General features: G+C 37.2%; 1 protein-coding gene across 1 annotated transcript in view; it reads left to right on the top strand.

Annotated features, from left to right (window-relative positions):
* The window catches only part of PLA2R1 (phospholipase A2 receptor 1), a 45,165-nt gene that overhangs the window by 4,993 nt on the left and 17,197 nt on the right, over positions 1 to 22,975 (top strand). Inside the window, exons 3-21 of the mRNA XM_032114264.1 lie at positions 1,179 to 1,346; positions 2,434 to 2,607; positions 3,762 to 3,875; positions 4,519 to 4,662; positions 5,651 to 5,839; positions 7,205 to 7,362; positions 8,703 to 8,810; positions 10,441 to 10,553; positions 12,628 to 12,797; positions 13,985 to 14,187; positions 14,462 to 14,607; positions 15,085 to 15,169; positions 15,547 to 15,679; positions 16,074 to 16,109; positions 16,621 to 16,778; positions 19,615 to 19,679; positions 20,015 to 20,118; positions 21,423 to 21,565; positions 22,367 to 22,484. Of these exons, the coding sequence (XP_031970155.1) occupies positions 1,179 to 1,346; positions 2,434 to 2,607; positions 3,762 to 3,875; positions 4,519 to 4,662; positions 5,651 to 5,839; positions 7,205 to 7,362; positions 8,703 to 8,810; positions 10,441 to 10,553; positions 12,628 to 12,797; positions 13,985 to 14,187; positions 14,462 to 14,607; positions 15,085 to 15,169; positions 15,547 to 15,679; positions 16,074 to 16,109; positions 16,621 to 16,778; positions 19,615 to 19,679; positions 20,015 to 20,118; positions 21,423 to 21,565; positions 22,367 to 22,484 (2,529 nt within the window). The remainder of the gene's footprint in view (positions 1 to 1,178; positions 1,347 to 2,433; positions 2,608 to 3,761; positions 3,876 to 4,518; positions 4,663 to 5,650; positions 5,840 to 7,204; positions 7,363 to 8,702; positions 8,811 to 10,440; positions 10,554 to 12,627; positions 12,798 to 13,984; positions 14,188 to 14,461; positions 14,608 to 15,084; positions 15,170 to 15,546; positions 15,680 to 16,073; positions 16,110 to 16,620; positions 16,779 to 19,614; positions 19,680 to 20,014; positions 20,119 to 21,422; positions 21,566 to 22,366; positions 22,485 to 22,975) is intronic.

Below are 22,975 nucleotides of genomic sequence, written 5' to 3' on the forward strand. Positions count from 1 at the left end.
CAGGCAAAGGCAAGCCACCAAGCAAAGGGGGTGGGGGATAGCTACCTTCAAAGAAAAAAGAAAACATATATGTATACACACACACACACACACACACACACAACTGTGGTAAGAGGTCTGTAGCAATTGAATTTGGTTTCTTGCCAGGACTGAGATAATCCCTTGTACCTCCATAGCTGGCAGCACAGTAGCAGGCAGACAGAGAAGCAATCCTGATTTATTTTTTGACTTGTTCCTTGTGTTGTCTGTTCATTCACCTCAGACGGGGATTTACCATGTGTAAACTGCTCTTTTATATGTGCACAGCCAGTCATTAACTCTGGAAACCTCTAGGAACCTGGCAGTATGTATTGATTCTGTAGTTGAAGGACTTTGATCTCAAAGCTATCAACATGCAATCTTTGATAAACAATTTCATTCAAAGAGTGACTGTGGTTCTTTGACCTTTTTTAGAAGCTCTGAGGTTTAGGGGACACTCACTGAGGTAAAGCTTTTACAACTTTCAGTTGCACTGGATTCTCTCAATATTTTGGTCCTCAAAGTACAATAGGAAAACATTTTGTAAGGCATTGATTGTGGCAACAGATGTATGTAGCATCAATTCTTCAGCTATGTTATTATTCTCCATGGGACAAAAACTTGGTTTTGAAAGTGTATTTAATATTCCTTTGTCTTGTACATTTCCTTTCCCAAAGAATGACAAAGAGAATGGAAAACACATTAGAAATCCACTCTATAAAGAGTGGGAGAAGCAGGGGAAATAATGTTAAATTAGTCATCTGTCATAGACTAATAAATAAGTAGAGTTTGCATCTGAGTGTGTACTGATTTAACTAACTGTTGTTTTATGTAGTTTTTCTGACATGTAAATGCAGACTTTGTGTTAATTGATCAGATTTTGGGGGTTGTGGTTTTGTTTGGGATTTTTTTTGTCAATGGAGTAAGTTACAAGATTGTGCCTCGTGACAAATTTAATAAATTATTATTTCCAGATTCTGTTTACTGAAATTATGCTGCTCATGCTTGTAATGCTGTGTTATCAATTATAAATTAAAATTCAGAATGAACTGTAGACATTTTATTTTTATCACTGCTATTAAAAACAGTAATAATGACGTGGGGGGGAAAAAATTTTTGTGGTCTGCATTCTTTTAATCTCTGCATTTTATTTTTTGCAGAAACATACACCTTGCTGGGAAATTCTTTTGGTTTCCAATGCGTTTTTCCATTTAAATATAACAACAAATGGTATTATGAGTGTACTAGAGATGGAAGGGAATCTGACTGGTGTGCCACAACAACTCACTATGAGCAAGATGAAAAATGGGGGTTTTGCCCAAATGCTGGTAAGATGTTACTTGTCTTCGCTCTCCCTCCTCCATGAGTTTGTTCTTCGTTAGTAATACTAGGCCGCAGTCTGGTTTTGGATTACTTCCCTTCTGTTAGAGAGGAGCGTCTCTTTAAAAAACACAAAGGAAGACTTTAGCAAATTTATTGTAATTTATCCTGTTCGACCTTTGGAGACTTAAGTCCTTATTGCAACAGCAAAACTACAGGGGGTAGCAGAAGGACCTTATTCTGTGCAGCCCATTGAGCTTACCCTGCAGCCAACGCCCTCTGTCCTAGTGACACACAGGCAGCTTTTGTGGAGCACATAACCTAAGGGCTGCTCTGCAAAGTCATGGTCTGCTTTTGACTGCATTGTATCTTGCACATTCCTTTTCTTCTGTGCACTGCTTGAATATGTCTTGGGCCTAAAAAGTAGTATTTTAAAAAGTACTTCCTGTTGAAAAGATTTTGGATGTATAATCTTTGTGAATATTCCAGGTTCTTGCGTAAATAAGCAAAATAGTATCTCCTATCAGTAGAAGTGGTTTGGAAATACCTTTCCTGATCAAGCTACATTTCAGATCTCTGTTCCAAAGCATCTTAAAAACAGCTGTAAATGTGTCTTTGTAGTGGGTATTTCTGGGCAGCCGTTAAAATAGATAGTATTTGCAGCCTTGCTTATCCTTTTAATTATAGGAAGCTTATTCTCTTGAGTACAAAGTCCAAGGAGATCCAGTGACTGTTGCTTCACGAGTTGGGCGAGGTGTTCACAGTTTGAATATTTCAACATTCAGCTTTAGAAACAAATGATTAGTCAGAATAAATTAAAATGTAGCTGTGTCAGCTTCATGAGAGCTGTGAAAATCATCACCAGCTGCAGATCAGCTTCCAAGTATTTTATCAACCATATGAAATTTGGAGCAACATTTTATTTCATTAGTGCCCTATTTCCCTATGTGCTTTAACAAAGGAGCAGGAAAGGTGATCATAATCGTGCTTCCGTTGGGATACTGCTGACATTAATTTATTTAATTGTTCAAGGTTTTATGTTTCTGATTGGTTTTGGAGTCTTGGGCAGTTGGTGACGAGTCTGTTTTTGAGTAGAGAGTGGCTGTGACATTTTCTGGGAGAAGAACCCCGACACACACATCTGCTACCAGTTCAACCTTGCGTCTGTGCTGAGCTGGAGTGAGGCTCGGGCTGCTTGTCAGCTGCAAGGAGGGGACCTGCTCAGTATCACCGACCCTGAAGAGCAGAACTACATAAGTAACTTAAGCAGTGAGTAGACATTTCTCTGGGGACCTCGTAGGAAACCTGTAGTTAGATTTCTTCCTTACCTGTGCAAAGGGGTACGCTTTGGAGCCTAATACTCTGTGTGATGTCTCTCCCATTGCTGCTTGTGGGGCTTTGCCATGTAACACACCTCAGTAGAGCTACTTGAAAGAGCAAGGACGAAGGTAAGTTCCCACCTTAATAAACTGAAGTGCAGAAGCGATGGTATGTTGCTTGTTACGTGAGGGTGTAATTTGCTCAATTCTCCCTCCCCACAGAGATTCCCATTCATCCTGCAGCTGTGGTTAGGGAGTGTGTTTGTTTCCTTTGGAGGATTATACATGTGTTTACCTTCTCTGCAATGTACCTTGGTGTCCCTTTCTCTTGCTAAGTTTTCTTCGTAAGCCGGACTTCACCAAATGTGAATGACAGAACATTTCTGCAGGCTTGACGTGAACATCTTGTATGGGGAAAGTGCCAGCTCTGTTTTTATAAATGGATGTTACTTCTCCTCTGATAAGCAGTTTGCTTTTCCTCTTGGAGCAAATGTCTCAGGCCAATTGTGCAGAGCCTTCTGAGAGCTCTTTCATGGGTATTTTTATGTGCATGGAGAAGATCAAGTGGAGGAATGGGTGGTGGAGCTCTGATGCAAAGGTTGCCTCAGGTTTCTCATCCATTGCTTCCCACTATTGCTGGTTTTCAATTGAAGGATATAAGCTAAATGGAAGTTTTAAAAATAATTTCATTAGCTTTTTGATATGCCTGCAGGGCTGTAAAGGCTTCTGAAAGTAGTTTGGTTTATGGAAAGCTGAAATAGGCTAGCGTTTATGTAAACAGGCTAGCATTTATGTAGCTCCTTGTTCTAGATTGAACTTCTAAGGTCAGCAACAACTTCTGCAGGAAAGGTTTGCAGGATGAGTGGCTTTTGAAGGATTTCAGGTTTCTCAGTCTATTTCTTTCATCTCTGTGTTGATTAACAAAGTAACAGACTTTTTCTAAGGACAGAAAAAAAAGCCAACCAGCCTAAACTTTCTGGAGACTGCTTTGAAGTTTTGTTTTATTCCAGTTGTAAGAAGTCAGGACAGCAGGTCTATGCCTGTAGATATTTTAAAGCTTGGGGAAAGCATGCAGTATTACTTTGTTTATTTTTTCTGTTTCAGGGCAGTTAAATACCACAGACATGATGCTGTGGACAGGCCTGAACCGCCTGGATGAAGACGCTGGCTGGCAGTGGTCCGATGGAGCACCTCTAATGTTTGTGAACTGGAGAGCAAGTACTTGATGTTCCTCTTGGATATGTTATAGCAGCATAATGAGATGCTCTCTATAACTACAGCTTGATACAACACTGCTGTTCCTACAGCTGCGTTTGAAAGTGGAATTAAGTGAATGAGTGCACTTTTTTTTGGTAGAAATACTTATCCATATTCATGAACTGAAAACCCTTCTAGGGATGTAACATCAAGTGAGATCGATCTGTTCAAAGCATTAATGGTCTAGTCCTTTTGTCATTTACTTTTAAAGATGTTTTTAAGGGTTCCAGTTGAATATTTAAAAACTGTACCTACTTTCATGGAGGAAAGGAGTTTCAATTTGTTTATGTTAGCAAGCTTAATTAACATTAGCACATTAACATGAACTTTATGACTTGGTTTGCTACATTTTGAAGTCTGTCCACCAGCAGTTGAAGACATTCAAGCTTGTTTCAGCCTCTCATCTGAGAGCAGCAGCCAAGCAGGCATGTAATTCATCGTCAGTGTTCAACTGTCCATAGTACTGGTGTAATATTACTAGAAGTTTGGGTGTGCAGGGATGTTTATCCATTAATTCAGGAAGATGCAGAGAACCTCATGACACCATTTTAAAACTATGAACTGATTTTTTGTAATTTTGTGCTTCTCAAAAATGTGTTTGCAGATGTCTCTGATAAACGTTTTAAAGAAAATCATTGTGCAGTGATTAATCCAAGATTGAAGTATGGCTGGAACAGTTATCTATGTGAATCTGGATTGCCTTTTGTATGCAAGAAATATTTAAATAAGACAGAGCATGACAGGCTGGGTAAGTCTCTCAGTGTTTACTGTATCCTGTTTGTGAGTGTGCAAGGAGAGCAAGAGAAGCCACCTGACTATAAAGGCAGCAAAACAGGATCACAGCTGCACTAAATGTGTGGGTTTGCTAGTTTAAGTTGAATACTATTTACTTTAACTGATGTAATAATACTTTCTTCTGTTTAAATTCAGTCATTGGAAACACATTGAGAGTCTTAGAACAAACAGGTAATTTTAATACAAATAGCATTTACTTGATTCCTTACACCATCAGAATGCTCATTCTCCTTCATATTACAATAAAAGCCCCACTTATGAGTTGCAAAATAGGTTTTCAGTGTGAATGGAATTAACCAGTGGCACACAGAGAAGAAAGCTGTATAAATGCAGCACAAAATTTTCAGGTTTTTTATGATGTGCTGTACTTTTGACATACTAAAAAAGCATTGTACATATACTTCAAGTGTTTATACAATGAGTATAGGATACATAATACATAGAATGAGTCAGGCTCTTGTTCTGTGAGAAAGTTAAACACAGGATTGAGTTTATTCTAACCCAAATTTTTGGTTTTGTAAGAAATATATAGGTTCAGCTCCTTCCTAGTAACTTAAAGAAAGTTTAGCAGCCTGTTTCAGGTAATAAGGAAAGACTTATCCAAACTTTCTATAGGTAATGCATCTGAAAAAGCTTTATCTGTCTTTGAATCAGGTTCAGAGGTAATAAGGGAGATAAACTGTGTTTTAAACTGAATTAGTATTTGCACTAGTCCAGCAGCCCAAACAGTTCAATCATCAAATAAAGTGGAAGAAATTTCAGTTTGCTTGGTAGGTGATGATCCATAGAGCAGGAGTTCTGGCCTCCTTAAGTCATCTTGGACAACTCTGTTTTCAACATTTGAAGATTTAAAAAAAAAAAAAAATCTCTGAATGTGTTATGAACATATAAGCTTGGCAATTCTATCTAATGTATATGAACTTGGTGTGCTCATTTAAAAGATACATGGAAGTATTATGCCACTCGTTGTGACGCTGGTTGGTACCCACACAATCGCAACTGCTACAGACTCCATAAAGAGGAGAAGAGCTGGAATGATGCTTCACTCTCATGCCAAAGTGAAAATAGCAGGCTCATTAGTATATCCTCCATGGCAGATGAAGAGCTGCTCCTTAACTTGCTTGAAAGTGGTGAGTTTGGGGAGTTCAGGTGTGCGGTGTTTCTTGAAGTGTTCTGTGGTGCTCTTCTGTGCAGCTCTTTGACATTGTTAGCCATCTAAGCACTGTATTACATGGCACACCCAAATTATGTTTGCAAAAAATGAAATCATGTTGCATGCCCATTCTAGGAGTCTTAAAAATGTATAGAGTCACCTTTTCCAGTAACCATTCTTTAAATAAAGATATGAGTCCACGCAGCAGACACAATGAGGCCATAGTAAACATGCTAGCTTTTGTCCTTTCCTGTTCTTGCCTGGTTCCTTGCAAATTGTTGCAAAATATTCAGTGATCAACCTTATACTAGAGTTGTGCTTGGAAGCAAAACCAATTCAGTGTATCTTTTGCTTTCAAGCTGGCCTCTTCCACACTGCAAAATTGCTGCTGTTACTATGAGGGCAGAGTCCACTTTGATGTCAGCAGGGCGTATCAAAGCAGTTCTGCTGGTTCACATTGTCCTAAGAGGTAGCATAATTACACAAGGAAATTAGTGAACAAAAGCTCTTTGATGCAGCAATGCCAATACTTTTGTTGTCATAACAGCAGCAAAGAAAAGTTAGTATTTTCTGCCTGCCACCATTTTCTACCAGTGTACTGGCAGAGCTGCACAGTTTGGTTGAGAGTTTGTCTCCCAGATCTGGGGCACAGTGACATGTAGAGATTAGGAGATCAACCTCCATGTCATCTTCCTCACTTCTATTAAGACCCTCCATAGATACCAAATACCATTATTTGCAGGGATGCTGTAATGGATAGATGTAATTGTTCTCAACTTGTATTCAGCTTCAGTCTGCTGCTTCTCTCCAGCCTGCTTCAGGCTTCTCTTCAGGAGAAGGGCTTACATGCCTGAGAGCCTGAGTGCTTTTTCTGCTTTTTCTCTGGTCAAATACGACTTTACATCAAACTGCAAGCCTTGTTTCTCCTATGTTTGTCAGACACTGGTTACAACTGTGCTGTCACTGGACCCTATAAACTCTCAGAGAAACCTAAAGCTGAGTGTGCCACGGAAAATTATATGAAGAAATATTTCACTTCCATGTCAATTTTTCTACCCCATGCACTTCAAGAAAGTGCATATGCTCTTAATTTGCATTTTTCAGGGTTGTAAAGCCTATTATCATGTATGTTGATCTATTTTTGAAATTATTTGGTTTTCAGGAGTAGTAGAACATAGTCTCATCAATAAGGTTTCCTAAAGTTTATACAACTTTTTTTTTTCCTGAAAGGACATTCCTATAAAAATCCCATGAATAATTTTTAATGGTGGTGTTGATGTTAAAGAAAAAACAGGCTTTGTCACTTCACCATTAAAATCTGAACTCACTTACTCTTTTACAGAAAATGTAACAGAAGCATGGATTGGATTATACAGTAACAACACCCCTGTTGTTTTTGAGTGGTCAGATAGCACCCCAGTAAAATTCTCTAACTGGCACAGACAAGAACCTAACACCTTTCAAAGAACAGGACAACTCTGTGTTTCAGCACAAGGACATGTAAGTTTTCTTTTTAAAAGAATTAGGCACTTTTTTTTTAGCTCATAATAATTTTGTTTCTTGCTGTGCATACTTTTTTAAACCATGACCTGGAGTATGACTTTGTTTTTTGATTCCCAATGTAGTGATGTTATGATAAATGCAGTGCAGCCTTTAGAAACCAATGCATTTTGCTGTGCTGATGCACAGAAAATTAATCACAGTTTTTGAGCTTATGTTCAATAAAAAATGCTACATATATAAAGCCTGCCAAATGGAAGAGAACAAATATGAGTGGGTATTTTGATAAAGTAATTTAAAATCCAAGTAGGTAATTATGTGTATCGTAATTTATGATGCATAGGTTCTGGCCTTGAAAGTTTCAAATTCATGTTTTGAAAAACTGTCAGCTGTGCCTCTATTATCTTGGTGTAAATATCTATAAATTTTATGGAGCATCTTTCAAAATCATAGTAGTCTAGGTCTACATAAAAGTATAGAAGTTGACAGCAGGAAGATTGACACCAAATCAGTCAGGGGTTGTAAAACAGGGAATAATGTTAAAGCAACACTGTCCTGTCTTGTTGGTATTCATGGCACTGTCAGTTCTTTTGTAGTGTGGTCATGAGTTTATTTTACTTTTGCAATTAACAGTATTTAAATTCACTAATACATGACTTGCATAAGTAGCACCATAATTAAAAAAAATTTTTTGCTAAGTATGTTCTGAGCGTGAAAACCGTATCAAGAAGAGTTTCTGCTGTCTCTACAGTAGTGGGTCCAGGTTGCAATTTTTAACTTGGGGAAAGCCAAGATAATTACAATGACTGGAAAATGTGTGTTCCTATTGGAAGCAGAAAATAGGACTTTGGAACAATTGGGGGTTTTAGATTCCAAAGTTGTATTTTACTCAGCTTGCAACTGTAAACAAATGAAATGTAAAATACAACGGAAAAGGAGGTTCAAGATAAAATTTTTCAAGCATTGTTTTTGATACATGTCCAGTATATACAGATGTGTGAAAATTATATGATACAGACATTGTAATATCTTGAGTAAGGGCTGCTCAAATACAAAGAACTGTGATAGCTAGAAAGAAAAATGCTCTGGCATGGCCATAGTGTTAGTTAATTAAGATGCTTTACATCCTGAACACTGATTCCGAGACAAACCTGTTTGTATGATTGATTGGAGATGTCCTGCTGATAGTATTGGTAGAAAGAAATGGATAAGTAAATGGAGTGAGAAAAATTACTTATTTTTTAGTGAAGAGTTAAAAGAGAAAGAATGTAATCTAATGTTTGTATAGATATGCATGAGAATATGGGTATATACAGAATATATTCCTTTTTATTCCTTAGGAGGGACATTGGAGGATTAAAAAATGCGAAGACAAATTTTTCTATATTTGCAAAAAAGCAGGTGAATTTAATAGTGTCTCACCTGAACTGGAATCGAGTTGTCCAGAGGTAAGTTGGTTTGTGGTTGTTTTAGAACTATACTTATGACATAAAATCTTACAGGTAGCCTCTAAATACAGCTACAGAACATATGGATGGAAATAGAGAAATAATTTTAGGTTGTCATATTAAAGACATGCATGTTTTGCTTGGAAAAATCTCATTTTTTGGTTTAAAAATGTGTAAACTAAATTTTAATGTAAGATTAAAAGCCTTCACAAGATGCCTTTCATGGCTTGTTTCATCAGTGGTTGTGACCCAAGTTCCTATTTCTTTCTAGATCAAAAGTGAAGCCCTTTTGTCCACCATCTGTGTAAATAATGGCTGTTATATGATGCCTCATCCCCACACATGGTTTTCATACATTGAAATGGAATGTCAGGGTGAAAAACAATCCGTTTCATTGACATGGAGGGTGAACTCTTCCACTCGTACACTAGCATTCCGTTTGCTTTCAAACACAAACAGGGAGGAGCACAGCTGTCTAACTGGGACATTGCATCATATTTTCAGGCATTTAGGCTCTGCATTCTGGTAGTAAAAGGAAGTGAGTTAAAGTATGGCTTTATTTGCCATCAGTTCCTTTTCACAGTGTGGAAACTTGTTGAATTTCTGTTATATTCAAAACTGTGGAGGAAAACATCTCTCTTCTCTAACCTGCTTTACTATTTAGCTCATTGTTTTCCCTTTTTAAATTTCCTGTCCTGTTTCTTGAGAAATGAAGAAATGCAGCCAGTTCAGTAGAATTATAAGAAGGTTGAAGCTGAAATGTTTGGATTTCCCCAGATGTAGAGTGTCCAGAACCAGAGTTCTTGTCATAATATTATGGACATTATTGCTTGATTCCAGCTTAACATTTCCAAAAGTTTAGGGTGAATGCGTTTATTTCATTTGGACCAATGTATTCCATCACTCAAGAATTTTGTGTGTCATTAGTGTAAGAAAGGTTTGTCACAGTCCTGACTGGGTGAAAAATGTGCAGAGCATCAAGGTTTTCTTGACAAGCTGTAGTCAGCAGTTTCACAGCACTTCAACTTCTTCTCAGTCCTGTGCGCCACAGGATTGAGTCTCAAGGTATTGAGCCACTGGTCTTAAGTATTTTAATCTGCTCTGGCAAACTTCTACTCAGAATAAATTTCTGCTTTTTGATGTTTCACACCCTGTAAAAACATTTGCTGAACCCCCTTACAGTCCCTTGGCTTTGATCCTTTTATTTCTAACATGCAAAAAAGTTACATTCAGCTAATCAAAAGACCGATAGAGTGTATTATTTCTTTATTCTCTTGCTTATTTAAAACATTTAATCATAAGACCAGGCAGATATTGCTGCATGAACTCACACCAGCAGAACTTACACCAGTCCAGGTGGTGTCTTTTGGACACCCAGGGGGGAATAGTGTGAAATAAAAGGCTAATAATGAGATGAAATGAGGCAGGCTGACCACTGACTCAGTGTTCTGGCTCATCTGATATTCACATTTCGAGTGACATTGAGGGTAACTGCTCTTCAACCATGGTAGGAAAGAAAAGGTCTATAGGGATGCCAGGGATCAGCAGACAGAAGGTACAAAAGGGGAACAAGTTTTTAACAACTACACAATACTTAATAATCTATAAAATAATGTTCATTTCTTTTAAGGGATGGGAAAGACATGGTGGATATTGTTACAAAATCGACAGTACCCCTCGAAGTTTTGAACTTGCTTCCAGTGGTTATTTCTGCCCATCTGAACTTGTGTCAGTAACAAACAGGTAGTTAATCCTATTAGACAGTGTGAAGATACCTCTAACAAGAGCTGTTCTAACTTTATAAAGTGTTGCATGGCAAAAGATATTACCATAGTGAAATAATTTTTGCTTGTGAGGTGAGCATAATTACTAACACTGGCTAAAATCAAGGGTGTGTTTTGCTTTAATTTTTAATTGAAAATAAATTTAGTAAAAAGCAACTGTGAGGCTAATAAACACAGCAATGTGTACACCTGGGCATGCAGGAATTCAAAGAATATGCTTTCTGCAGGGGTTTGTAACATCTTTAAGAAACTTCATTGGTGTCCTTGGAAGGTGTACTGAAAAATGAAAACATACTTTTTATAATGAAAAGATACAGAATTTTAATCCAAATCAATTAACATTTTATAAATCCTTCTATTAATGTATTCATTTTATGTGAGTTCTCAGCAAACTCTCAGGGTAAGAGAGAGAACGTTTGAAAGCGCTTGTCGCTGTTTTTCCATGCCTTGTTCTTATTTACCTCTATTCCAGCTTTAGCAAGAGCTTTCTCCTCTGCAGATGTCTGGATGCTTGGGTTCTCTCTGCTCTCTTTGTTATTTACCCTTTATGTTGGCTTTCCATTAGAGTTTGACATACTGATAGATAAATTACATAGGTACTTTAACTGCTGCATATTTATCATTAAAAAAAACCAAACTATCAAAAAAAGCCCAAACCCTAAAAGTTTAAGGAGGAAATGTCTGCTCCCTTTAGACTAGGAGAAGCAGACACCAGCAATCAGATGAATAGTAGGTAGTTTTTTTGGAAAACACTGGCTACCTTACATAAGGACTTACATCAATGGGAATTTGTCCTGCCAGGTGGTTTCAGGATTGTGCACAGGGCGTACAGCACTGAGCTGCAGTGCAACAGTGGTCCTTTCAGGGAGAATAAAGGACAAATTCTTGCAGCTGAGCATTGGCAGCTCAAATGTGGCAGGGAGCTGAGGGCATGCTGCTCATCACTGGAATCATGTCTTCTGTCTTTTTCTGCTTTTTTATTTCTATTTTTTTCCCTTCTGGATGTAGCCATCACTAATTATGATGTTAGTTCCCAGTTCCAGTTAGCAGCAGTGGCAAGGAGTAGCAAAAACATGGTAGTTAGTGGTTTTGTTAAATTACTGCTGAGGTTTGTTGTTCTGGAGTGAAAACTGCAAAAACTTTTCAGTTACTGATCCTAAAATGTTCATTAAATAGTAAGTTGTAGAGGAAGGAGAGTAGACATAAAAAGAGAACATGCAAAGGAAATGAAAATTAAGTACAAGTTCTGAGTCACTCACAGTTTTACAGATACATTCAGATTTTACACTAATGTCACCCTTATGGTACTTAGCCATTCTTTTCAAAGGTTGTGAAACCAAAAAGTCGAGTAAGTCTTCATCAAACTGGGAAACTGATAGGCAGCTGATTAAATGTGCTCATAAACGGAAACATTTTTGTATAATCCTATACCAGTTATATCAGAACTAATTGCATTTAAGTGACAGTTGGATTACTATACACAACAATTATAACTTGCAAAGAGGCGTATATTTCTCACATAACTTCAGTGAAGAAATTAAAGAGGAAAAATGTGATTCCTTGTAGTCAGTTCAGCTGGTCCTTTGAGTCCTTCAGATCTGGTTTCTTAGTGCTGGTTTGTGTATTTGCTGGTTTCAACAGGACACTTCTGTGTGGAGATTTTTCTTTTCTTTCTTCTGGAGCTTTTTCAGACCCCACTAACTTTTTTTCTTCATACAAGGAGTTTCTTGTTTTTATTTGCATATCATTAATACATTCTGTCTTTACGTCTCATAATTTGAGCATTGAGGTTATAAGATCTGATTCTAGTGTTTCTTTTATGTGCTCACGTGCTGAAAAAAATAGGGAAAAATTGTGGCTTGTGCTACAGATTTGTGCCTCAAGTTCCCCACAACATTCTGTAGAAAAAATTAAGTACCTCTATTATATTTTTGTCTTCTCAGATTAATTTAAATAATTTCATGAGAGCTGTTCACTAAAATACCGCTTTACCTATTTTATTCTAAAAACTTTATCTTCATTATTTTATTAAGGTTTGAGCAAGCTTTTATCAACAGTATGATCCGCAGCATGGTAAAATCTGAGAGAACTTATTTTTGGATAGGATTGCAAGACCTTAACAACACAGGAGAATATGTTTGGCTAAGTGCAGCAGGAAAGAATCGCTCCGTGAGCTACACGAACTGGAACAAGTACCAGCCACGTGAGTAGCATGCTGGTAAAAAAAGCAATGGCTTGGAAACTGGGGAGTGTGCACTCTTCCCCATGGCACCAGTGGCTTAGCAGGGACTAAAGAGTGCCAGTCCTCTCCTCTCTGCCTGGCCAAGAGAGCAGCAGACTTAACTCTGCTGTTGGCTCCATAACTTCCTACCATGGATTGAATTAGGCGAGTTGGCAGTTGTGGAGAAGCTGGAGCTTCCTTCCCAGCTTTCCACCTAGGTGCTGTTATCCTGGGTTGTGGTGGGATGCTGGACACCACTCTTCCCACGTGAGGCAAGGGAAATATTAATCTCGTGTTTCTTTTGTGTAATCAAATGCTGAAAAAAATGCTGGAGAAAAATTGTGGCTTATGCTACAGACTTGTGCCTGAAGTTGCCCACAGTTGGGCCCTCCTTACAGACACAGCAAATCCCTGAAATTCTTCTTGTCCCATGAGGTGTTTTTCAAACATTCCTTTAGGAACTATAATACATTTGTTGTATACACCATATTTTTTTAAAACATCAAAAACCATACTTGATGTTTTCCATACATTTCTTTATGAATTTTTCAAGGATTTCTTGAGATTCCCAGCAACAGGTCCTAGAAAAGTAATGAATTTTATTCAGTAAAACTCACAGTTTGAAATTTGCATTTTATATGAAAAATAGGCCAGCGGTTGCCAGATACATTTCTCTGAATAGCAGCATTGTGTGGAGGTTTCTTCTTCCACGTTAGTTTGATCTTGATGCTTTATAGTAATTCTAAGGAAAATATTCCAAGGAAACAAAAAATGAAAAAATGAAATCGTTCAACCTTTGAAACATAAACCACTAAGCAATACCTGAAAACAGAGACATAATAATAAAGATACTCCATTTCAATAATGGCTCTCTGATTTGGAGTCTTTACATTTATGGTTTTACTACTGCATTTTGCAAAAGTAATGTTTTTAACTGCATTTCTTCTCCTGCATTTTGTGAGAGGAACTGTTTGTCATGGTTCATTTTACAAGCTCAAGCTGGCCAAGACAGGCTGATAAACTGGCTGCTGACCAAAGAATTTGCTAGTTTTGTAAGTTCATTAAGGTTTTATCCAGAAACTCAGGTCGATAAAACAGCCACTTGACCAAAAAAAATCACAAAATTCAGATGTTTCATTCTGATTTTCAACACTTACTCCCATGTCTAGGTCATTCTGGAGGATGTGTGGCTATGCGAGGGCAGCACCCTGTTGGTTATTGGGAGGTGAAAAGCTGTAAGGATTTCAAAGCAATGTCATTGTGCAGACAAAAAGTTAATTCTTACGAAGAACCTGAACTTACCTTTCAAAAACAATCAAGTTCTTGCTATTTTGGATGGGAGTCAGAACCTAATCTGCTCAGCTGCTACAAGGTACATGTCAAACTTGCTTTGAGTTTTTCTGAATCTACACCATCTTAGGGATATGCTGTTCCTAAAAAAATTTTGATAATGCATTATTTCTTTCACTCAACAAACAAAAATTACCTATTACCATCCTTCACTGCATTTAAAAGTCAGTGAAAGTAGTAACAAGAATCAGAGCTATACTTGGAAAAACTGTGACTAATACCTTATTTCTTTGAGTTTCTGAAAAAACTGCTCTCTAAAATCAACTAACTTTATGACAATGTTTATTTTATTGCAGATATTTCACAATGAAAAAGTTCTGATGAGAAGAACATGGGATGAAGCAGAAGCATTATGCCAAGATTTTGGAGCACATCTTGCTAGTTTTAGCCACATCTTTGAAGAGACATTTTTGAACAATCTATTATATACAATTTTTGATAGGTAAATATATTTTTAACACCAACAAGATTTATCTTAATCATGCTAATCTACAATTTAGGTTATTCCATCCTCTTTAGTAGTGTTGAAATAAGTCCCTACTCTAACATGAACTTAAAACTGGGTGAAATACATTAGCAACATTGCAATATGATTCTTTGTGAAGATGATTTTTGTGGTAAATGTTGAGCAGCTCTTATTGTCAAGGTGCTATTTTTGTGAATTATCATTCCTTGTTGAAATGGAGGTTCAACAATTTTAATCCTATTTTAAATGTTTTCATCTTGTAAAATAGAATCTAACATTTAGTAGGAAAGCAAGAGTTTACTTCAAGGATACTAGAAAGTTAAGAAATGTATTATGGAATGATATATTGAATTAAAAAAGAAATTAATATATGTATTTGTACTATTAAAATATTTCTGAAATGGCTAAGGAAAATGGGCATGAGAAATGTTATTTTCTTTGTTTCTGTTATAGAACAGAAGAGAGACAGTTCTGGATTGGATTTAATAAAAGAAATGCACTTTCTGGAAGGACATGGCAGTGGTCTGACAAAACACCTGTAACTATCAGTTTACTCTGTATTTCGGTAACCTTTCGAGTCGTATCTGAGCGTAGGTTGAACCGAGGCAAAGGCTTTTAGATGTGGGCAACTGCTGATAGTCATGTCAAAAAGTTATTAGGTTTCAACAGCTATTCAGTTATTTTTATGAAGAAGTAGTCTGATATAAGATAGGTAAGTTGGACAGGACATTGGGAGAACATGACTATGGACCCTATTATTTGTATTTCACCATCATAATTTAGGTGGTCCTCTAGCTGTTGCTTAGATATTCATATTGTACACACATGTCTAAATCCTTCCTTTTCTCCATGATGAGGTTTTTAAATGCTTTATCTTGGGTTGTCAGTGAAAGAGAACAAATGTGCTGTTTTCAGGTTGTATCTTCGTTTCTGGAGCACACGTATGTTGAAGATGACTCAAGAAACTGTGGTGTGTTCAAAGTAAACAGAACAGTCTTTCCAGCACACTGCAATGACAAGCGTGAATGGATATGCAAAATACCAAAAGGTAAAATGTTAATTAGCATGCATTGTCTGTTACACACCTTACTTGCTATTCAGGAGAGACAAGGAAAAAACTACCTAAAAGTCTCCTTTTTAGCCACCTCTGGAGTTCTCAAAGTCTTCTGCATGAAATCATGGCAAAGCCAGAGGGGTTACTCCACTTATGTTTGTTGTCCAGTTAACTGATATAATGTGAACAGTCAGTTTAAAAATACATAGCAAGATTAGCAGTTAGTTAGAAATACTCATTCAAAGCTGTTATTCATAAAAACTACTGTAAATGTTTTTTAGTGAGTGTGGCAATTACTTTTTTTATTCCATGTTTAACTCCTTTTTTTTAATCCCTGAACAAGAATAGCAATGTTCTTAATGATTTTTGGTTTGTATTTTTTTTGCAGGTGTTAAACCCATGAGTCCAGTTTGGTACACAGCTGGTATGACAATATTTTCTTTTTTTCATCTTGAAACAATATAACTTGGGAATACAATTAGAGCCTTTGTTAAAATAAAATAACTAAAATATTCAAAGTTGAAAATTTACAGTAAGGAACTCTGTAGAAACTTCTTGTTAGCAGATCAAATCTGCCACTGTTGTTTAGGAGCACTAGAGCATCAGCATTCGGTTTGGTTAAGGAATATTGCCAGTAATAAGCACAGGAGTTTGATAACCTCTCCATCACATTAAAACTGCCCTTCTGTTAAGCCTGGACAACTCTCTTGATATTACTGCAGTGTCAAGGGATAGAATGTTACAGAAGAAAACCAACTCATAGTCCATTTTTTTTCCCCCACAAATTGATACGTTAAATATTGTTCTGCTGTTCCTAGTGGCATATTTGTCCTCTGACATGTGGCTGCAGGCAGGCCATAGGGGTAAAAAAAAGATGGGACCTCAAATGAGTTTTTTACCCCTGCACAGCACTGACTCTTTTGCTCATTTTCTAGAACTGCCCTGGCTGTATTATCAAGGAGCAGAATATCTTTTCCACGTCAGCCCTGCAGAATGGGAAACCTGCAAGTTTGTCTGTGGCTGGCTTCGTGGTGGAATAGCAACAGTAAATTCTTCTGGTGAACAAACCTTTATTCAAAATAAAATAAGGAAGGTAAGAAAAACAACCCCTTTTAAAAAATAAACCCTCAGGTGGTAACTGACTGTTTTCTGCTGTGTCTTTTGGAGAATCTGTCTGCCTGTTATTCCAGGTAGAATCCAAAAGACATTTTACATTAGAAATAATGTTCTTGCTCTCTTCATTTCCCATACCTCTCCCTGAAGCCCTATTTAGCTTAAGAAGTCAGTAACATTTCAAATCTGCAGAATCAGCTCTACTGTTGAGCAGGTTGATCAATCTGCCTCAAAAAGCCCAGGAGAAGCAAAAACCCAGCTTCCTATACCACAGCTGAGAAAGTAATTGGGGGCAAAGAGAAAGGTGTGTTTCATGTGTGGTGTACATGCTTCTCTGTTTCTTCCTCTCCCTCCACCCCTCTCTGACCAAGGGGAGCTGTCGTTGTTCCTCACATTCACACAGTGGTTCTGCATCCACTGGGATGTCTCCTGACCCAAGTGCAGTTCTACTCCACTCCCATTTTGTCACTTGGCAGCTGGTGATCAGGGAGCAACACAAAGGGATGTTTCAGAGTGTGCATTAGCATAACGTGGGCAGCAAGTGCAGATGTTTGAAATGGTCTCCACAGTTCAAATCTTCAACGTGATCATTTGAAAGATTACTGTTGAAGAGAGCTGGCCAAGAGTGAAGGATTGCCAATTTCTCTGCATCTTAATTATAGCTAGAACTATAAATCATAGAGAAGGGTGCTTATGACCATGGAAAACAGCCTACCTTTTCCTCTGTGCACACCAGCCTGGGTAATGTTCCAGTGAGTCCACAGATTTGTATGATGTCTACTGAATTAAATCCCCTTTTGACTATGGATTTTTATGTGGGGAAACAAGAGACATTTGCCTCTAAATTGCCTCCTCTGGTTTACAGCAGAATTTCTCTACAACTTTTCTGATGTAACAAACAGCTTTGAAAATGAGAAATAGCTGCACAAGCAGATGAATTCCGAAGAAACTGAGTCTGTTTTCTTTCAGGGGTTCTCAGTAAAACCAAAATAATGAAAATTTGAAAATGAATGCAAATAATCTGTCTGCCTTACTGAGGACGAAATTCAATGTAGTGTAAAGGGATATTGTAGTGAAGGGGATATTGTAGTGTAATCTTTAAAAGAACACCTAGTTATGGGTAGAAAAGCTCTTGACCCACACTTACAGGCCTTGCCTGCTTTTAACTTGTAACAGAAAGCATAAATAGAAGTGTGTTATATTAATATGGGGTCTTTCAGTTTCCAAGGAATTGTGTATAATTTTTATCTCCTATTTAAGTAATTTTATATTAAAGCATGATGAAATAGATTTAAACCGATAGATCATGGCAGAAAAAGCTTACAGTGACGAGTAACACAACTGGCTACGCTGTCTTGTCTTCTTCCACATGTACCAGAGACTGTGATGTGATATAATTACTACATTACCAAACTCTGAATATTTATGACTTAAAAAATGATATAAAATTAAAAATATATATATTCTTCCAACTTAAGATCACTGAAAATGGATGAGCAGAATGCTGCTTGTAAGTCATGTTTATTTACATGAGATCTTTCAAAAGTGGATTTATCATTAAAATTAGCGGGCATTTCAAAAATTGGTGAGCATTCTACAAAAAAAAAAAGCAAAGTTTAGTCTCTTGAAACTGGAAATCAGCTTAACTTCCTAGAAGTTTTGTCTCAGAATACAACATACACAGCTATTTTAAGGCCTGCTGGCTTTGGCTGAGCTTTCTCAGCATAGTTTGTGCCTAAGTGATTGTAACTAGTTTCCTGTGGAAGCAGGAGTAAGTAAATCACTAAAATAATACTCAGCAGTCCAAATAGACTTCGCATGTGTCATTTGAAAACTTGGTCAAGATTTCTTAGCATGGAATTTGGAATCACTTTTTTCACTATTTCTTTAAAAACTGTAATATGTGGGCTGAGTGCTGTAATTAGAAAACTAAACTTGGGGGCCAGGAAATACGAAGTCAGAGAGCATTCCAGAGTCTTTTCTTTGTCAGAAATGTCTATTTTCTTCATTTGATATTGCTAAAAAAGATGTAAGCTGGAGAAATCTTAACTGTAACTCCGAGGACACTGTGGAAGCACAACACAGGCTGGGCTTCAGTTCTTTCTGGCAAAAAATAAATGCTTAACAGAGACAAGGTGGCTTCTCTAGTGTCCTGCACATTCAGAACTTTTTTTTTTTTTCTTTTTCCAAAAGCCCCCAAACTGTGACAGGCTGGCTAACTCTGAAGGTGAAACCAGTTCATAGCTTAAGCTAGAATCAATTCAACAAAGCAATAACCCATGGCTGTTGGAATTACATTATTTCCATGGCTTTTCCATAGCACTTTGCCTTTTAGAAGCAAAGGTCTAGATCCTTTCATGAGAACAGCAGTCAATCTGGAAAGCATCTCCAGAAAACTCTGGTATGAGCCATACAAAATCAGCAAATGTTCAGAGAAAGCATCTTGGAAACATCGAGGATCAGCACTATGTTAGTGCTTAAAGGAAACATTTGCTATTGTTTAATTTTAGGAGTTGGGGAAAAACAAATTCTGGTCTAAGATGCCAGTCTTTTCAAACCAGATAGGCTGTAAATTCCTAAAATTGTAAATTCCTGGGTTAAAGAAGACGCATCAGCAATCCTGAGGAAATACGGGAGCTAAATCATGCTCTGCTCACTGAAGTGACATGAATTAACATGGGCAGGATTTAGCCCCTGTTCTTCCCATTGGAACCCAATGGAGATGCTATTTGAATACACAGTGACTTCAGGAGTTTGTTAATGCCTTGATAGGAGAGCAACAACAGCTTAACACATGGAAAACATTTCTTTTATAGCTGTCGAATAGTGATGTTCACTGGTGGATTGGACTGCACGCAGAAAACCTCAGTGATGGATTTCGGTAAGAATCCGTGCATGCCACAGCTGCTGTGAGTTGTGCTTGGCATGCCCTGTCTCAGTATGATGGGCCAAAGCAGTTTGGTGACTGAGTGGGATATTCAAGAGACAACTTCAATTCTCATGTAAATATCATTCAGAATAATATTGCTCTTAATTTATCTCCATGTTGCGATATTCCTTCTGACAGGGTTGTAGAACACATTTATATTGACCTTGATAGTGGTGGTTGGTTGTTTTCTTTCTCCCTTACATCTCCTTATCAACCCTTTAATGGAGGGTGTAGTTTTAGGTAAGGATAGGAAAAAGTGAATCTTCATTCTTAATATTTCTGTGCAGCTGGAGAGATGAATCACCAGTAACGTACCAGAACTGGGATGAAGGGAGGGAAGGAGATCTGCAGAAGCCAGGGAAAAGATGTGGCTTCATTTCATCACAAACAGGTTTCTTTTATATTTCCTTTTGCTGCAGGAATTGAGATTTGATTCTGTTAGCCATAGAGTATGTATTTTTTTCATTGCTTTTAAGAAATGTAATCCATATTAAAGTCCTGTTCCATGGTTATAATTTGCATGACTGCTTCTGAGACTAAGGAAAGAACAGTGAAATATTAATATGCTCAGAAACTAGGTTGTAGGTTTTAAAAGTATATTAATAGTTACAGCTCTCTGATGTCAGAATACAGAGATCCAGTGATACTGATGCTTCAGTTTTAATTGTCTGTTATGTGGCACAGCAACAATGTTAATGCATTGCTGGTGCTCACAGACAGTTTTCTCAGAACCAAATGACGCAGATGGACTGAGCAACAATTTTTCCTACATCTATAAACTGTTTTTCTATCAGCACATGACTTTTAAGTACTCAGGTACTTATTTTTGATCCCACAGCCAATCTGCTGAGGGATTTTTGGGTGCCATTATTTTTGTCCTGGCCTTTCAATCATGGCATAGTTCCATATTTTACTAGAGTATTAAAAAAAATAAAAGTCATGGTGCTGCTGGTTTAGTGATTTCTATCATCTCACAGTGTCTGTTTTCAGCTGATCTGGAAGTCACGTGATAAAGTAAACATATCAGGTTCCAAGGAAAATAAAAATAGCCAGCTTGGTATTTGTGCAAAGAGACAGAAAAGATTAATGCAGCTGCAGTTTTGTAATCCCAGCCTCGAAAGTCAAAACTGAAAAAATGTAAAACCTTCTTTTTTCCCCCACATTATCTTGGGGTTTTGATTCGTGACTTTTGAATGCTTGAGTTTGCCACTGCCGTAGTTAGTGTCAGATAAAAGGAAGAGATGCCCACCCTCCCTCCCCCTTTAGCTGGCCTAAGGTGGGGGCTGGGCAAAAATTTGTTGAGTTTCCTGAAAAGTGTGTTTTCCTCCTAAGCAGATCAGCATTTTCTATCATCACCTGGATCTTGCCAAAAATTTTCGATGTAAGGAAGTCAAACTATTTTATCTGGAAGGCATCTTTTTTTTTTTTCCAGCATATCTAATTTTTAAAATAAATGATGATATAGTCATACCTCATGTGACTCAGTGTAGAGGAATTGGTTTTACTCGATAAAATTAAACTGGAAATAAATATGTGCTCCATGAACCATCAAATCCACTGTAATGCAGTATGTCCAAATGTAATTGATGTAGAATCTCTTTTTACTCAAACACTAAACAATATCTAAGCTACCTAAGAGAAAACCCTTTCCAATTCTCCAACCAACGTTGAACTGTGATTCTTCTCTTTACTCAGGACTCTGGGGTGATGAAAACTGTACTGTTTCTCTTCCCTGTATTTGTAAACGTAAAATTCCAAAGAAGATAGAGAAAGAGATTCCAAAAGACCCGAACCAACAAGGAGTATGTCCCAAAGGCTGGTTGCACTTTGGATTCAAAGTAAAGCCTTTTTTATGCTGTTTCATTGTTCAAAATACATTCCATATGTAGGACAGAAATTGTACTTAAGGATTACTTAATATTTGAAGATTTTCTTGCTTTTTGAAAACAGGGCCCTTGGGTTTATAACGACTGACACAGTGCCACAAAGATTTATTGCTGTTAAGTAGCTTCCCAAACTTTAAGAAGTTGTCTTAATGAGGTGTTAAAATTTTTACTTTAGTTTCAGGGAGTAAATACTCATATATGCAAAAGCTATGCAATTGTTATTTGTGCCTTTGCCATAAAAAGCCTGCTCCATCCTCTCTTTTCTACATAGGACAATTCCAAGTGTCTTTTATGACTTCAAAAGAGGTCTCTAACCCCTTGATGTCCTAAATCGATCCCTAATTGCTGCTGTCCTGTGAAACATGCTGTTTCAAATGGGCTTCATTAAAGATAATTATAAGCCAAAGTTTATTTGCAGTTGAGGGTCAAAAGGTAACTATTTCATCCGGTTTCTCTTGAATGCCTAAGTTGCTTAATAGCAACATGCATCGAGATGGCTGAATTTATGCCAGTGCTCACTGCAGTGACCTCGATTGTGCTTGCCTTGAAATAACTGATTTGAATGCAATCCAGATCACAGCTGAAAACTAATGTTGAACATGCTGGAGATGTCCATGGCAGGACAGAAACAAGTGAAATATTTAACATTCAGTAACAGCATGTGAAATGTTTTAGTGATCACTCTTAGTGATTGATAAATGACTGGAGAAAAACAAACAAAACAAGCTTGTTTGTTTTTGTTGTTTGAAACAGTGCTTTTTAATACAAATTCCAAAGGATCCAGAACATCTGAGAAACTGGTACTCTGCACAAGAATTCTGCAGTAACTATGATGGGTCACTTGCAATCCTGAAAGATGAACTGGAGCAAGGTAGAGTGCTGAAAATATTGTTAAATAAATAAAACGCTATCTTCATTGGGATGCTGTAGTAAAGTTTAATCTTGGATACAGATCTAGGAAAGAAGACTGTTCAGCTCTTACCCATGGTTCCACTGCTTTAAACACATTAACGTTTCTCTTTCTTAGTTGCCCAAAATTTAAAGGTTCACTGAGATATATGACAGGTACATTTTAAGGATTAATTGCAAATTCTTTTGTGCTTACCATGCTTTAAAAATACTCCCAAAAATGGAATACCCATTTAAAAATTTGCTATTTAAAATTTCTACCTTATGTCATTTTTATCTTTTAATAGTACTTGAAGTCTTATATATAGTATAGCACCAGGCTGGAACTGTCAGAGAAATAAATGCTAGCAAATTTGGAAATATTTATGAACCCTATTCATAAAAAAAGCTGTAGTTGAATTTCACACACTTGTAAAACCACTTATTTGGAGGTGGGAGGAATCTCACTGGCTA

The sequence above is a fragment of the Corvus moneduloides genome, chromosome 7, assembly GCF_009650955.1.
Source record: "Corvus moneduloides isolate bCorMon1 chromosome 7, bCorMon1.pri, whole genome shotgun sequence".
In the NCBI taxonomy this organism is placed as follows: domain Eukaryota; kingdom Metazoa; phylum Chordata; class Aves; order Passeriformes; family Corvidae; genus Corvus; species Corvus moneduloides.